Source organism: Oncorhynchus nerka, linkage group LG8 (genome assembly GCF_034236695.1).
Source record: "Oncorhynchus nerka isolate Pitt River linkage group LG8, Oner_Uvic_2.0, whole genome shotgun sequence".
NCBI classification, from domain to species: domain Eukaryota; kingdom Metazoa; phylum Chordata; class Actinopteri; order Salmoniformes; family Salmonidae; genus Oncorhynchus; species Oncorhynchus nerka.
This window is the reverse complement of record NC_088403.1, coordinates 2,108,569-2,125,495: the sequence shown is the minus strand read 5'-3', so window position 1 is coordinate 2,125,495 and position 16,927 is coordinate 2,108,569. Positions and strand designations below refer to the sequence as shown.

Below are 16,927 nucleotides of genomic sequence, written 5' to 3'. Positions count from 1 at the left end.
GGAGGAGAGGAAGGGAGAGAGTGAGGGGATAGTTAGACAGGGGGAAGGAGAGGAAGGGAGGAAGGGAGAGAGTGAGGGGATAGTTAGACAGGGGGAAGGAGAGGAAGACAGGGAGAGGAAGGGAGAGAGTGAGGGGATAGTTAGACAGGGGGAAGGAGAGGAAGGGAGGAGAGGAAGGGAGAGAGTGGGGATAGTTAGACAGGGGGAAGGAGGCACAGACTGGGAGAGGAAGAGAGAGAGTGAGGGGATAGTTAGACAGGGGGAAGGAGAGGCAGACAGGGAGAGGAAGGGAGAGTGAGGGGATAGTTAGACAGGGGGAAGGAGAGGCAGACGAGGAGAGGAAGGGAGGAAGGGAGAGAGTGAGGAGTGTTCCCCAAACAAGGATGAGAAAAAGTAAACAGGAAGAGCTATTTTCATAAAAGCTCTTCCTTCTCCCCCCCTCCCTCCCTCCCTCACCTCCAACCTCTGCATATGGAGATATCCGTGGTATTTAGCGCTGTCTAATTGAGTCTGTGTTTAATTCTTCATGGAGGAGGAGGGATTCAGGGACTGCTGACAGACACATTTCTAGAGCGCCAGGCAGACCGGCCCAAACGCCACCTGATACACTATTGGTCCAAAGTAGTGCACTACCCCTATAGATCCTGGTCAAAAGTAGTGCACTACATAGGGAATAGGGTGCTGTTTGGGACCCAGACGTAGAGTAAGGGCCCGGGCCAAGCCCAGGATCAATAATGTGTCTTTATGAGAAATTACCCATAATGCTATTGAGCGTACAGCGTTCAGGCCTCCGCAGGGATAACAAGCTAATGAAATGGCATTTGTGGCGTTAGATAATGCTGAGTGGTTATTGGGCCCGGCAGAGGAGTCGGCCGACGTACGGGAGGCCTGGAGGAGAGACAGGAAACGACTTGAGGAAGATGTATTTACTGGAGACGGAGGAGAAGAAGAGATCCGTCCTGAGGAAGTGACGGATCTAATCAGAGAGAGAACGAGAGAGAGAACGAGAGAGAACGAGAGAGACGTCCTGTCCCATCTGTCGCTCACCAGACGGTGGAGAGACGTTTCAGTCAGACTGATGAGAGACGTACCAGGAGAGGAATCTCTATTCTATTCTCTCTGGTCATTAGTACTGCACTATATACAGAACAGACATCAACCTTGGTTCTCTGGTCATTAGTACTGCACTATATACAGAACAGACATCAACCTTGGTTCTCTGGTCATTATTACTGCACTATACAGGGAACAGACATCGCCCTCGGTTCTCTGGTCATTAGTACTGCACTATACAGGGAACAGACATCACCCTCGGTTCTCTGGTCATTATTACTGCACTATACAGGGAACAGACATCACCCTCGGTTATCTGGTCATTAGTACTGCACTATACAGGGAACAGACATCACCCTCGGTTCTCTGGTCATTAGTACTGCACTATACAGGGAACAGACACCACCCTCGGTTCTCTGGTCATTAGTACTAGACTATACAGGGAACAGACACCACCCTCGGTTCTCTGGTCATTAGTACTGCACTATATGGGGGCGGCAGGGTAGCCTAGTGGTTAGAGCGTTGGACTAGTAACCGGAAGGTTGCAAGTTCAAACCCCCGAGCTGACAAGGTACAAATCTGTCGTTCTGCCCCTGAACAGGCAGTTAACCCACTGTTCCTAGACCAGTTAACCCACTGCTCCTAGACCAGTTAACCCACTGCTCCTAGACCAGTTAACCCACTGTTCCTACACCAGTTAACCCACTGTTCCTACACCAGTTAACCCACTGTTCCTAGACCAGTTAACCCACTGTTCCTAGACCAGTTAACCCACTGTTCCTAGACCAGTTAACCCCCTGTTCCTAGACCAGTTAACCCACTGTTCCACTGTTCCTAGACCAGTTAACCCACTGTTCCTAGGCAGTTAACCCACTGTTCCTAGACCAGTTAACCCACTGTTCCTAGACCAGTTAACCCACTGTTCCTAGACCAGTTAACCCACTGTTCCTAGACCAGTTAACCCACTGTTCCTAGACCAGTTAACCCACTGTTCCTAGACCAGTTAACCCACTGTTCCTAGAGATAGAGAGAGAGAAAGAGAGGGATGGAGGGAGAGAGAGAAAGAGAGGGATGGAGGGAGAGAGAGAAAGAGAGGGATGGAGGGAGAGAGAGAAAGAGAGGGATGGAGGGAGAGAGAGAAAGAGAGGGATGGAGGGAGAGAGAGAGGGATGGAGGGAGAGAGAGAGGGATGGAGGGAGAGAGAGAGGGATGGAGGGAGAGAGAGAGGGATGGAGGGAGAGACAGAAAGAGCAGGATGGAGGGAGACAGAGAAAGAGAGGGATGGAGGGAGAGAGAGAAAGAGAGGGATGGAGGGAGAGAGAGAAAGAGAGGGATGGAAAGAGAGGGATGGAAAGAGAGGGATGGAGGGAGAGAGAGAGAAAGAGAGGGATGGAGGGAGAGAGAGAAAGAGCAGGATGGAGGGAGAGACAGAAAGAGCAGGATGGAGGGAGAGACAGAAAGAGCAGGATGGAGGGAGAGAGAGAAAGAGAGGGATGGAGGGAGAGAGAGAAAGAGAGGGATGGAGGGAGAGAGAGAAAGAGAGGGATGGAGGGAGAGAGAGAAAGAGAGGGATGGAGGGAGAGAGAGAAAGAGAGGGATGGAGGGAGAGAGAGAAAGAGAGGGATGGAGGGAGAGGGATGGAAAGAGAGGGATGGAGGGAGAGGGATGGAGGGAGAGAGAGAAAGAGAGGGATGGAAAGAGAGGGATGGAGGGAGAGAGTATTTTATTGGGAGGTTTGACACAGTGCTCTAATCCACCATCACAGACAGCAGGGGGGTAAAGACTGATATCTACACCAGCAAATCACTAAACATATGTCACTCACACTGAGAAGGCCGCCCTGGCTCTGGGTGTGCCCAAACACCTTGTCCACAGTACAGTCCTTCAGTGGGTAGACTCTCTGGCCAGCAAACTTATCTCCGTTGGTGGGATGGAGAGGGTGGCAGGGCTTGGCTTGGAGAAGGACATCACTAAACAGGAAGAACATCTTGGGTTTGACCTCTGCTCCTTTAGGGGGGACGGTACGCAGCCAGCCCTCACGCAGGTACCAGCGTCCTGTGGGTTACAGAGAGAGAAAGAGAAAGAGAGAAAGAGAAAGAGAGAGAGAGAGGAGGGAGAGAGAGAGGGGAGGGAGAGAGGAGGGAGAGAGAGAGGAGGGAGAGAGAGAGGAGGGAGGGAGAGAGAGGAGGGAGAGAGAGAGGAGGGAGAGAGAGAGAGGGGAGGTGAGAGAGAGAGAGGGGAGGTGAGGGAGAGAGAGAGAGAGAGAGAGGGAGAGGGGAGGGAGGTGAAAGGGAGAGGGGAGGGAGGTGTAAGGGAGAGGGGAGGTGAAAGGGAGAGGGGAGGTGAGATGGGAGGTGAAAGGGAGAGAGAGGGAGAGGGGAGGTGAGAGGGAGAGAGGGGGGGAGGTGAGAGGAGCTTGCTACCAGTCTGTCAAGTTGTCATTCCTAAGAAGGTGTTTCTTCTGTTGTCACCTTGCTAATTGCCTTGTCAATCTAACCGTCCTCCAAGCCACCCAAATGAAGCGTAATTAACTAACGTAATTAGAAACATTATTTTAGGACAGAGAGAGAAGAGAGTGAGACGAAACAAAGGATGACAGGTGGAATATAAGATAAATGATATAGGAGAGGGATGGAGAGAAACAAAGGTAGACAAATGGAGACAGAGAGAGAGAGACAGAGAGAGAGAGAGACACAGAGAGAGAGAGAGAGAGAGAGAGAGAGAGAGAGAGACAGAGAGAGAGAGAGACAGAGAGAGAGAGAGACAGAGAGAGAGAGAGACAGAGAGAGAGAGACACAGAGAGAGAGAGACACAGAGAGAGAGAGACACAGAGAGAGAGAGACACAGAGAGAGAGCGAGAGAGAGAGACACAGAGAGAGAGAGACACAGAGAGAGAGAGACACAGAGAGAGAGCGAGAGAGAGAGACAGAGAGAGAGCGAGAGAGAGAGACAGAGAGAGAGACAGAGACAGAGAGACAGAGAGAGAGTATGTGTAATGTTTACTGTTAATTTTTGTTGTTTTTCACTTTATATATTCACTTTGTATGTTGTCTACCTCACTTGCTTTGGCAATGTTAACACATGTTTCCCATGCCAATAAAGCCCTTGAATTGAATTGAGAGAAACAGAGAGACCCCCATGGATATCAAAACAACACTGAAGGCTAAGGAACAGCACATCAGAAATCAGCTCAAAGTAATTGAAGACTCCCTAGAATCCAACCACTTCTGGGAAAAATGGTAAACTCTAAACAAACAACATGAAGAGTTATCTATCCAAAACAGAGATGTCTGGGTAAACCACTGGTCCAATCTGATTGGCTCTATAATAAAGAATAAAGAGCAAAAACATGTACAGGATCAAATACAGATCTTAGAATTAACTATTAAAGACCAGAACCCAATGGATTCCAGAACAAACTGGATTCCAGAACCCAATGGATTCCAGAACAAACTGGATTCCAGAACAAACTGGATTCCAGAACCCAATGGATTCCAGAACAAACTGGATTCCAGAACCCAATGGATTCTCCAATGACATTGAATGAACTACAGGACAAAGTACAAACCCTCCAACCCCAAAAGACTTGTGGTGTTGATGGTATCCACAATGAAATTATATAACAGACAACAAATTCCAATTGGCTAAACTTAAACTGTTTAACATCATCCTCAGCTCTGGCATCTTCCCCATTATATGGAACCAAGGACTGATCACCCCAATCCACAAAAGTGGAGACAAATTTGACCCCAATAACTACCGTGGAATATGCGTCAACAGCAACCTTGGGAGAATCCTCTGCATTATCATTAACAGCAGACTCGTACATTTCCTCAATGAAAACAATGTACTGAGCAAATGTCAAATTGGCTTTTTACCAAATTACCGTACGACAGACCACGTATTTCACCCTGCGCCCCCTAATTGACGAACAAACAAACCAAAACAAAGGGCAAAGTTCTCTCTTTGTTAAAAAATATTTTGTCTCAATTTGGCATGAAGACCTGCAATACAAACGGATGGAAAGTGGTGTTGGGAGAAAAACACACAACATTATAAAATCCATGTACGCAAACAAGTGTGTGGTTAAAATGGGCAATTCCATGTAGACACCTACAAAAACTAAACAAACCTTGGCCTAAACATCAGCGCCACAGGTAACTTCCACAAATCTGTGAACCATCTGAGAGACAAGGCAAGAAGGGCCTTCCAGGCCATCAAAAGGAACATCACATTCAACATACCAATTAGGATTTGGCTAAAAATACTTGAATCAGTCATAGAGCCCATTGCCCTTTATGGTTGTGAGGTCTGGGGTCCGCTCATCAAAACCAGAAAAGACTTAAACAAAAGACTTCTGCTAAAAAACCTGGAGAAGAGTCCCCTAAGCAATCCTGGGGCTCTGTGGTGAACAGGGGAGACATCATGTTATTCTGTCAAGGTCCTCTGGTTGAACAGGGGAGACATCATGTTATTCTGTCAGGTGAGGAGGTGGGACATGGGGAGACACATGTTATTCTGTCAGGTGAGGAGGTGGGACACGGGAGACATCATGTTATTCTGTCAGGTGAGGAGGTGGGACTGGGAGACATCATGTTATTCTGTCAGGTGTCAGGTGGGAGGTGGGACTGTCAGGGAGGAGGGAGACATGTTATTCTGTCATGAGGTGGGTTTCTGTCAGGTGAGGAGGAGGGACATGTTATTCTGTCAGGTGAGGAGGTGGGACTGGTTGAACAGGGGAGACAACATGTTATTCTGTCAGGTGAGGAGGTGGGACTGGTTGAACAGGGGAGACAACATGTTATTCTGTCAGGTGAGGAGGTGGGACTGGTTGAACAGGGGAGACAACATGTTATTCTGTCAGGTGAGGAGGTGGGACTGGTTGAACAGGGGAGACAACATGTTATTGAACAGGTGAGGAGGTGGGACTGGGAGACAACATGTTATTCTGTCAGGTGAGGAGGTGGGACTGGTTGAAGGGGAGACAACATGTTATTCTGTCAGGTGAGGAGGTGGGACTGGAACACAAGTGACACATATTTTCTGTCACAGATGGGACTGAGAGAGAGACAACATGTTATTCTGTCAGGTGAGGAGGTGGGACTGGTTGAACAGGGAGACAACATGTTATTCTGTCAGGTGAGGAGGTGGGACTGGTTGAACAGGGAGACAACATGTTATTCTGTCAGGTGAGGAGGTGGGACTGGTTGAACAGGGGAGACAACATGTTATTCTGTCAGGTGAGGAGGTGGGACTGGTTGAACAGGGGAGACAACATGTTATTCTGTCAGGTGAGGAGGTGGGACTGGTTGAACAGGGGAGACAACATGTTATTCTGTCAGGTGAGGAGGTGGGACTGGTTGAACACAGGAGACAACATGTTATTCTGTCAGGTGAGGAGGTGGGACTGGTTGAACAGGGGATGTTATTCTGACAGGTGAAGAGAGTGGGACTGGTTGAACAGGGGGAGACATCATGTTATTCTGTCAGGTGAGGAGGTGGGACTGGTTGAACACAGGGAGACAACATGTTATTCTGTCAGGTGAGGAGGTGGGACTGGTTGAACAGGGGAGACATCATGTTATTCTGTCAGGTGAGGAGGTGAGGTGGGACTGTTATTCTGTTGAGGTGGGACTGGGAGACAACATGTTATTCTGTCAGGTGAGGAGGTGGGACTGGTTGAACAGGGGAGACAACATGTTATTCTGTCAGGTGAGGAGGTGGGACTGGTTGAACGGGGAGACAACATGTTATTCTGTCAGGTGAGGAGGTGGGGACTGGGAGACAACATGTTATTCTGTCAGGTGGGAGGTTGAGAGAGTGGGACTGTCAGGTGAGAGGTGGGACTGGTTGAGACAGGGGAGACATGTTATTCTGTCAGGTGAGGAGGTGAGGGGACTGGTTGATGTTATTCTGTCAGGTGAGGAGGTGGGACACGGGGAGACAACATGTTATTCTGTCAGGTGAGGAGGTGGGACTGGTTGAACAGGGGGAGACAACATGTTATTCTGTCAGGTGAGGAGGTGGGACTGGTTGAACAGGGGAGACATCATGTTATTCTGTCAGGTGAGGAGGTGGGACTGGTTGAACACGGGAGACAACATGTTATTCTGTCAGGTGAGGAGGTGGGACTGGTTGAACAGGGGAGACAACATGTTATTCTGTCAGGTGAGGAGGTGGGACTGGTTGAACACAGGGGAGACAACATGTTATTCTGTCAGGTGAGGAGGTGGGACTGGTTGAACAGGGGGAGACATCATGTTATTCTGTCAGGTGAGGAGGTGGGACACGGGGAGACATGTTATTCTGTCAGGTGAGGAGGTGGGACTGGTTGAACAGGGGGAGACATGTTATTCTGTCAGGTGAGGAGGTGGGACTGGTTGAACAGGGGAGACAACATGTTATTCTGTCAGGTGAGGAGGTGGGACTGGTTGAACACGGGGAGACAACATGTTATTCTGTCAGGTGAGGAGGTGGGACTGGTTGAACACAAGGAGACAACATGTTATTCTGTCAGGTGAGGAGGTGGGACTGGTTGAACACAGGGAGAAATGTTATTCTGTCAGGTGAGGAGGTGGGACTGGTTGAACAGGGAGACAACATGTTATTCTGTCAGGTGAGGAGGTGGGACTGGTTGAACAGGGGGAGACAACATGTTATTCTGTCAGGTGAGGAGGTGGGACTGGTTGAACAGGGAGACATGTTATTCTGTCAGGTGAGGAGGTGGGACTGGTTGAACAGGGGGAGACAACATGTTATTCTGTCAGGTGAGGAGGTGGGACTGGTTGAACACAGGGAGACAACATGTTATTCTGTCAGGTGAGGAGGTGGGACTGGTTGAACAGGGGAGACATGTTATTCTGTCAGGTGAGGAGGTGGGACTGGTTGAACAGGGGAGACAACATGTTATTCTGTCAGGTGAGGAGGTGGGACTGGTTGAACAGGGGGAGACAACATGTTATTCTGTCAGGTGAGGAGGTGGGACTGGTTGAACAGGGGAGACATCATGTTATTCTGTCAGGTGAGGAGGTGGGACTGGGACACGGGGAGACAACATGTTATTCTGTCAGGTGAGGAGGTGGGACTGGTTGAACAGGGGAGACAACATGTTATTCTGTCAGGTGAGGAGGTGGGACTGTTATTCTTGAGGTGGGACTGGTTGAACAGGGGAGACAACATGTTATTCTGTCAGGTGAGGAGGTGGGACTGGTTGAACAGGGGAGACAACATGTTATTCTGTCAGGTGAGGAGGTGGGACTGGTTGAACAGGGGAGACAACATGTTATTCTGTCAGGTGAGGAGGTGGGACTGGTTGAACAGGGGAGACAACATGTTATTCTGTCAGGTGAGGAGGTGGGACTGGTTGAACACGGGGAGACAACATGTTATTCTGTCAGGTGAGGAGGTGGGACTGGTTGACAACATGTTACAGGTGAGGAGGTGGGAGAACAACATGTTATTCTGTCAGGTGAGGAGGTGGGACTGGTTGAACAGGGGAGACACATGTTATTCTGTCAGGTGAGGAGGTGGGACTGGTTGAACAGGGAGACAACATGTTATTCTGTCAGGTGAGGAGGTGGGACTGGTTGAACAGGGGAGACAACATGTTATTCTGTCAGGTGAGGAGGTGGGACTGGTTGAACAGGGGAGACAACATGTTATTCTGTCAGGTGAGGAGGTGGGACTGGTTGAACAACATGTTATTCTGTCAGGTGAGGAGGTGGGACACGGGGAGACATGTTATTCTGTCAGGTGAGGAGGTGGGACTGGTTGAACAGGGGAGACATGTTATTCTGTCAGGTGAGGAGGTGGGACTGGTTGAACATGGGGAGACAACATGTTATTCTGTCAGGTGAGGAGGTGGGACTGGTTGAACACGGGGAGACAACATGTTATTCTGTCAGGTGAGGAGGTGGGACTGGTTGACACAGGGGAGACAACATGTTATTCTGTCAGGTGAGGAGGTGGGACTGGTTGAACACAGGGAGACAACATGTTATTCTGTCAGGTGAGGAGGTGGGACACGGGGAGACAACATGTTATTCTGTCAGGTGAGGAGGTGGGACTGGTTGAACAGGGGGAGACAACATGTTATTCTGTCAGGTGAGGAGGTGGGACTGGTTGAACAGGGGGAGACAACATGTTATTCTGTCAGGTGAGGAGGTGGGACTGGTTGAACAGGGGAGACAACATGTTATTCTGTCAGGTGAGGAGGTGGGACTGGTTGAACAACATGTTATTCTGTCAGGTGAGGAGGTGGGACTGGTTGAACAGGGGAGACAACATGTTATTCTGTCAGGTGAGGAGGTGGGACTGGTTGAACAGGGGGAGACAACATGTTATTCTGTCAGGTGAGGAGGTGGGACTGGTTGAACAGGGGGAGACAACATGTTATTCTGTCAGGTGAGGAGGTGGGACTGACAACATGTTATTCTGTCAGGTGAGGAGGTGGGACTGGTTGACAACATGTTATTCTGTCAGGTGAGGAGGTGGGACTGGTTGAACAGGGGAGACAACATGTTATTCTGTCAGGTGAGGAGGTGGGACTGGTTGAACAGGGGAGACAACATGTTATTCTGTCAGGTGAGGAGGTGGGACTGGTTGAACAGGGGGAGACAACATGTTATTCTGTCAGGTGAGGAGGTGGGACTGGTTGAACACAGGGAGACAACATGTTATTCTGTCAGGTGAGGAGGTGGGACTGGTTGAACAGGGGAGACAACATGTTATTCTGTCAGGTGAGGAGGTGGGACATGGGGAGACAACATGTTATTCTGTCAGGTGAGGAGGTGGGACTGGTTGAACAGGGGGAACATGTTATTCTGTCAGGTGAGGAGGTGGGACTGGTTGAACAGGGGAGACAACATGTTATTCTGTCAGGTGAGGAGGTGGGACTGGTTGAACAGGGGAGACATGTTATTCTGTCAGGTGAGGAGGTGGGACTGGTTGAACAGGGGAGACAACATGTTATTCTGTCAGGTGAGGAGGTGGGACTGGTTGAACACGGGGAGACAACATGTTATTCTGTCAGGTGAGGAGGTGGGACTGGTTGAACAGGGGGAGACATCATGTTATTCTGTCAGGTGAGGAGGTGGGACACGGGGAGACAACATGTTATTCTGTCAGGTGAGGAGGTGGGACTGGTTGAACAACATGTTATTCTGTCAGGTGAGGAGGTGGGACTGGTTGAACAACATGTTATTCTGTCAGGTGAGGAGGTGGGACTGGTTGAACACGGGGAGACAACATGTTATTCTGTCAGGTGAGGAGGTGGGACACGGGGAGACAACATGTTATTCTGTCAGGTGAGGAGGTGGGACTGGTTGAACAGGGGAGACAACATGTTATTCTGTCAGGTGAGGAGGTGGGACTGGTTGAACAGGGGAGACAACATGTTATTCTGTCAGGTGAGGAGGTGGGACTGGTTGAACAGGGGAGACAACATGTTATTCTGTCAGGTGAGGAGGTGGGACTGGTTGAACAGGGGGAGACAACATGTTATTCTGTCAGGTGAGGAGGTGGGACTGGTTGAACAGGGGGAGACATGTTATTCTGTCAGGTGAGGAGGTGGGACTGGTTGAACAGGGGAGACATCATGTTATTCTGTCAGGTGAGGAGGTGGGACTGGTTGAACACGGGGAGACAACATGTTATTCTGTCAGGTGAGGAGGTGGGACTGGTTGAACACAGGGAGACAACATGTTATTCTGTCAGGTGAGGAGGTGGGACTGGTTGAACAGGGGAGACAACATGTTATTCTGTCAGGTGAGGAGGTGGGACTGGTTGAACGGGGAGACAACATGTTATTCTGTCAGGTGAGGAGGTGGGACTGGTTGAACAGGGGAGACAACATGTTATTCTGTCAGGTGAGGAGGTGGGACACGGGGAGACAACATGTTATTCTGTCAGGTGAGGAGGTGGGACTGGTTGAACAACATGTTATTCTGTCAGGTGAGGAGGTGGGACTGGTTGAACAGGGGAGACAACATGTTATTCTGTCAGGTGAGGAGGTGGGACTGGTTGAACACAGGGAGACAACATGTTATTCTGTCAGGTGAGGAGGTGGGACTGGTTGAACAGGGGAGACAACATGTTATTCTGTCAGGTGAGGAGGTGGGACTGGTTGAACAACATGTTATTCTGTCAGGTGAGGAGGTGGGACTGGTTGAACAGGGGGAGACAACATGTTATTCTGTCAGGTGAGGAGGTGGGACTGGTTGAACAGGGGAGACATGTTATTCTGTCAGGTGAGGAGGTGGGACTGGTTGAACATGGGGAGACAACATGTTATTCTGTCAGGTGAGGAGGTGGGACTGGTTGAACATGGGAGACAACATGTTATTCTGTCAGGTGAGGAGGTGGGACTGGTTGAACAACATGTTATTCTGTCAGGTGAGGAGGTGGGACTGGTTGAACACAGGGAGACAACATGTTATTCTGTCAGGTGAGGAGGTGGGACTGGTTGAACAACATGTTATTCTGTCAGGTGAGGAGGTGGGACTGGTTGAACAGGGGGAGACAACATGTTATTCTGTCAGGTGAGGAGGTGGGACTGGTTGAACAGGGGAGACAACATGTTATTCTGTCAGGTGAGGAGGTGGGACTGGTTGAACAGGGGGAGACAACATGTTATTCTGTCAGGTGAGGAGGTGGGACTGGTTGAACAGGGGGAGACAACATGTTATTCTGTCAGGTGAGGAGGTGGGACTGGTTGAACAGGGGAGACAACATGTTATTCTGTCAGGTGAGGAGGTGGGACTGGTTGAACAGGGGGAGACAACATGTTATTCTGTCAGGTGAGGAGGTGGGACACGGGGGACATGGTCAGGTGAGGAGGTGGGACTGGTTGAACAACATGTTATTCTGTCAGGTGAGGAGACAACATGTTATTCTGTCAGGTGAGGAGGTGGGACTGGTTGAACAGGGGAGACATGTTATTCTGTCAGGTGAGGAGGTGGGACTGGTTGAACAGGGGAGACAACATGTTATTCTGTCAGGTGAGGAGGTGGGACTGGTTGAACAGGGGAGACAACATGTTATTCTGTCAGGTGAGGAGGTGGGACTGGTTGAACAGGGGGAAACATGTTATTCTGTCAGGTGAGGAGGTGGGACTGGTTGAACAACATGTTATTCTGTCAGGTGAGGAGGTGGGACTGGTTGAACAGGGGAGACAACATGTTATTCTGTCAGGTGAGGAGGTGGGACTGGTTGAACAGGGGGAGACAACATGTTATTCTGTCAGGTGAGGAGGTGGGACTGGTTGAACAGGGGAGACATCATGTTATTCTGTCAGGTGAGGAGGTGGGACTGGTTGAACAGGGAGACAACATGTTATTCTGTCAGGTGAGGAGGTGGGACTGGTTGAACACGGGGAGACAACATGTTATTCTGTCAGGTGAGGAGGTGGGACTGGTTGAACAGGGAGACACATGTTATTCTGTCAGGTGAGGAGGTGGGACTGGTTGAACAGGGGGAGACAACATGTTATTCTGTCAGGTGAGGAGGTGGGACTGGTTGAACAGGGGGAGACATCATGTTATTCTGTCAGGTGAGGAGGTGGGACACGGGGAGACATGTTATTCTGTCAGGTGAGGAGGTGGGACTGGTTGAACAGGGGGAGACAACATGTTATTCTGTCAGGTGAGGAGGTGGGACTGGTTGAACAGGGGAGACATGTTATTCTGTCAGGTGAGGAGGTGGGACTGGTTGAACAGGGGAGACAACATGTTATTCTGTCAGGTGAGGAGGTGGGACTGGTTGAACACGGGGAGACAACATGTTATTCTGTCAGGTGAGGAGGTGGGACTGGTTGAACAGGGGGAGACATCATGTTATTCTGTCAGGTGAGGAGGTGGGACTGGTTGAACAACATGTTATTCTGTCAGGTGAGGAGGTGGGACTGGTTGAACACAGGGAGACATGTTATTCTGTCAGGTGAGGAGGTGGGACTGGTTGAACAACATGTTATTCTGTCAGGTGAGGAGGTGGGACTGGTTGAACACGGGGAGACAACATGTTATTCTGTCAGGTGAGGAGGTGGGACACGGGGAGACAACATGTTATTCTGTCAGGTGAGGAGGTGGGACTGGTTGAACAGGGGAGACATCATGTTATTCTGTCAGGTGAGGAGGTGGGACTGGTTGAACAGGGGGAGACAACATGTTATTCTGTCAGGTGAGGAGGTGGGACTGGTTGAAACATGGGGAGACAACATGTTATTCTGTCAGGTGAGGAGGTGGGACTGGTTGAACAGGGGAGACATCATGTTATTCTGTCAGGTGAGGAGGTGGGACTGGGGAGAAACATGTTATTCTGTCAGGTGAGGAGGTGGGACTGGTTGAACAGGTGAGGGGAGACAATCATGTTATTCTGTCAGGTGAGGAGGTGGGACTGGTTGAACAGGGGAGACAACATGTTATTCTGTCAGGTGAGGAGGTGGGACTGGTTGAACAGGGGAGACAACATGTTATTCTGTCAGGTGAGGAGGTGGGACTGGTTGAACAGGGGAGACAACATGTTATTCTGTCAGGTGAGGAGGTGGGACTGGTTGAACAGGGGAGACATCATGTTATTCTGTCAGGTTGACACGGGGAGACAACATGTTATTCTGTCAGGTGAGGAGGTGGGACTGGTTGAACAACATGTTATTCTGTCAGGTGAGGAGGTGGGACTGGTTGACACACATGTTACTGTCAGGTGAGGACAACATGTTATTCTGTCAGGTGAGGAGGTGGGACTGGTTGAACAGGGGAGACAACATGTTATTCTGTCAGGTGAGGAGGTGGGACTGGTTGAACATGGGAGACAACATGTTATTCTGTCAGGTGAGGAGGTGGGACTGGTTGAACAACATGTTATTCTGTCAGGTGAGGAGGTGGGACACGGGGGACATGTTGGTCTGTCAGGTGAGGAGGTGGGAGTTGAACAGAACATGTTATTCTGTCAGGTGAGGAGGTGGGACTGGTTGAACAGGGGGAGACAACATGTTATTCTGTCAGGTGAGGAGGTGGGACTGGTTGAACAGGGGAGACAACATGTTATTCTGTCAGGTGAGGAGGTGGGACTGGTTGAACCATGTTATTCTGTCAGGTGAGGAGGTGGGACAGGAACAACATGTTATTCTGTCAGGTGAGGAGGTGGGACTGGTTGAACAGGGGGAGACAACATGTTATTCTGTCAGGTGAGGAGGTGGGACTGGTTGAACAGGGGGAGACAACATGTTATTCTGTCAGGTGAGGAGGTGGGACTGGTTGAACAGGGGAGACAACATGTTATTCTGTCAGGTTAGGAGGTGGGACTGGTTGAACAGGGGAGACATCATGTTATTCTGTCAGGTGAGGAGGTGGGACTGGTTGAACAGGGAGACAACATGTTATTCTGTCAGGTGAGGAGGTGGGACTGGTTGAACACGGGGAGACAACATGTTATTCTGTCAGGTGAGGAGGTGGGACTGGTTGAACACAAGGAGACAACATGTTATTCTGTCAGGTGAGGAGGTGGGACTGGTTGAACACAGGGAGACAACATGTTATTCTGTCAGGTGAGGAGGTGGGACTGGTTGAACAGGGGGAGACATGTTATTCTGTCAGGTGAGGAGGTGGGACTGGTTGAACAACATGTTATTCTGTCAGGTGAGGAGGTGGGACTGGTTGAACACAGGGAGACAACATGTTATTCTGAACACATGGTGAGAGGAAGGGATGTTATTCACTGGACAGGTGAGGAGGTGGGACTGGTTGAACAGGGGAGACAACATGTTATTCTGTCAGGTGAGGAGGTGGGACTGGTTGAACAGGGGGAGACAACATGTTATTCTGTCAGGTGAGGAGGTGGGACTGGTTGAACAGGGGGAGACAACATGTTATTCTGTCAGGTGAGGAGGTGGGACTGGTTGAACAGGGGGAGACATCATGTTATTCTGTCAGGTGAGGAGGTGGGACTGGTTGAACAGGGGAGACATGTTATTCTGTCAGGTGAGGAGGTGGGACTGGTTGAACACGGGGAGACAACATGTTATTCTGTCAGGTGAGGAGGTGGGACTGGTTGAACAGGGGAGACATGTTATTCTGTCAGGTGAGGAGGTGGGACTGGTTGAACACGGGGAGACAACATGTTATTCTGTCAGGTGAGGAGGTGGGACTGGTTGAAAAGGGGGAGACATCATGTTATTCTGTCAGGTGAGGAGGTGGGACACGGGGAGACAACATGTTATTCTGTCAGGTGAGGAGGTGGGACTGGTTGAACAGGGGAGACATGTTATTCTGTCAGGTGAGGAGGTGGGACTGGTTGAACAGGGGGAGACAACATGTTATTCTGTCAGGTGAGGAGGTGGGACTGGTTGAACAGGGGGAGACATCATGTTATTCTGTCAGGTGAGGAGGTGGGACACGGGGAGACAACATGTTATTCTGTCAGGTGAGGAGGTGGGACTGGTTGAACAACATGTTATTCTGTCAGGTGAGGAGGTGGGACTGGTTGAACACAAGGAGACAACATGTTATTCTGTCAGGTGAGGAGGTGGGACTGGTTGAACACAAGGAGACAACATGTTATTCAGTCAGGTGAGGAGGTGGGACTGGTTGAACAGGGGGAGACAACATGTTATTCTGTCAGGTGAGGAGGTGGGACTGGTTGAACAGGGGGAGACAACATGTTATTCTGTCAGGTGAGGAGGTGGGACTGGTTGATTTAAAACTGGTTGAATTGGATGGTGTCTCATGTCTATTCAAATGGCTCTCTTCACTTCAAAATAGGAGGCCAAAAGTTCAACTCAGACCACCCCACCTCATGATTACACAGAGAAAAGGAAAGAGGGAGGGAGGCAGGCAGGCAGGCAGGCAGGCAGGCAGGCAGGGGTTGATATGCTGTGTTGTTAGATTGAAGTAGCTGGGGCACACCAGGGTCAGGGGTCAACTCAATGTAAATCCTAGTCCAGTCAGAGAGTAAACCATTTTAAAATTCCAATCCATAAATTGTTCTTATTGAAGAGATTTAAAATGTGAATTTCAGTGTACTTCCAGTTCCAATTTCAAATGGAATTGACCCCGACACACACACATTACAAACAGGGCTATCCTCCCTACACACACACACACCTCCAGCCATCCGGGCCCCTGGTCTGTGCAGTACAGAGTACAGACCCATCAACAGCCCTCTGAGCCTCCAGCCAGGCCTCTGAGCCTCCAGCCGGGCCCCTGGTCTGTACAGACCCATCAACAGGCCTCTGAGCCTCCAGCCGGGCCCCTGGTCTGTACAGACCCATCAACAGGCCTCTGAGCCTCCAGCCGGGCCCCTGGTCTGTACAGACCCATCAACAGGTCTCTGAGCCTGGGCCCTGGTCTGGTTGTCAGGTTACCATCAACAGGGGATCTGAGTTCCAGCCGGGCCCCTGGTTGTTTCAGTTACAGACCCATCAACAACCCTCTGAGCCCCCATCCATCCGTGGGTTCAAAGAGCAGCAACTGTGAGCTCCCCTCTCCATGTCCTCTCCTTTCAACCTCCGCTGTCAAAGAGTTACCTGTTCTCTACTACAAAGTTTCAGGTTCGGCTGGCACCAGGGGGAGAGGAGCCCTGTGTGTGTGTGTTATACACAGGAACGATCCCAAGGTACCCAAAGGACCAGGGTACCCCTTGAGTTGTTTCATGGTGAGAGGAAGGGATGGGACACTGGACTGGGCTGACATGGTACGGGGGGAGAGATTAATTTGAAGTGGACTTTGTCCCACAGCACTGTCATGTATGATTGGATGAACGGGATCGTTCCTGGGTTGTTTCAGGTTAGGATCGTTCCTGGGTTGTTTCAGGTTAGGATCGTTCCTGGGTTGTTTCAGGTTAGGTAGGGGATCGTTCCTGGGTTGTTTCAGGTTAGGTAGGG

General features: G+C 50.2%; 1 protein-coding gene across 1 annotated transcript in view; it reads right to left on the bottom strand.

The window, feature by feature from the left end:
- arhgef39 (Rho guanine nucleotide exchange factor (GEF) 39) overlaps positions 1–16,927 on the bottom strand; it is a 77,948-nt gene that overhangs the window by 15,364 nt on the left and 45,657 nt on the right. Inside the window, exon 5 of the mRNA XM_065022064.1 lies at positions 2,879–3,108. Within this exon, the coding sequence (XP_064878136.1) occupies positions 2,879–3,108 (230 nt within the window). The remainder of the gene's footprint in view (positions 1–2,878; positions 3,109–16,927) is intronic.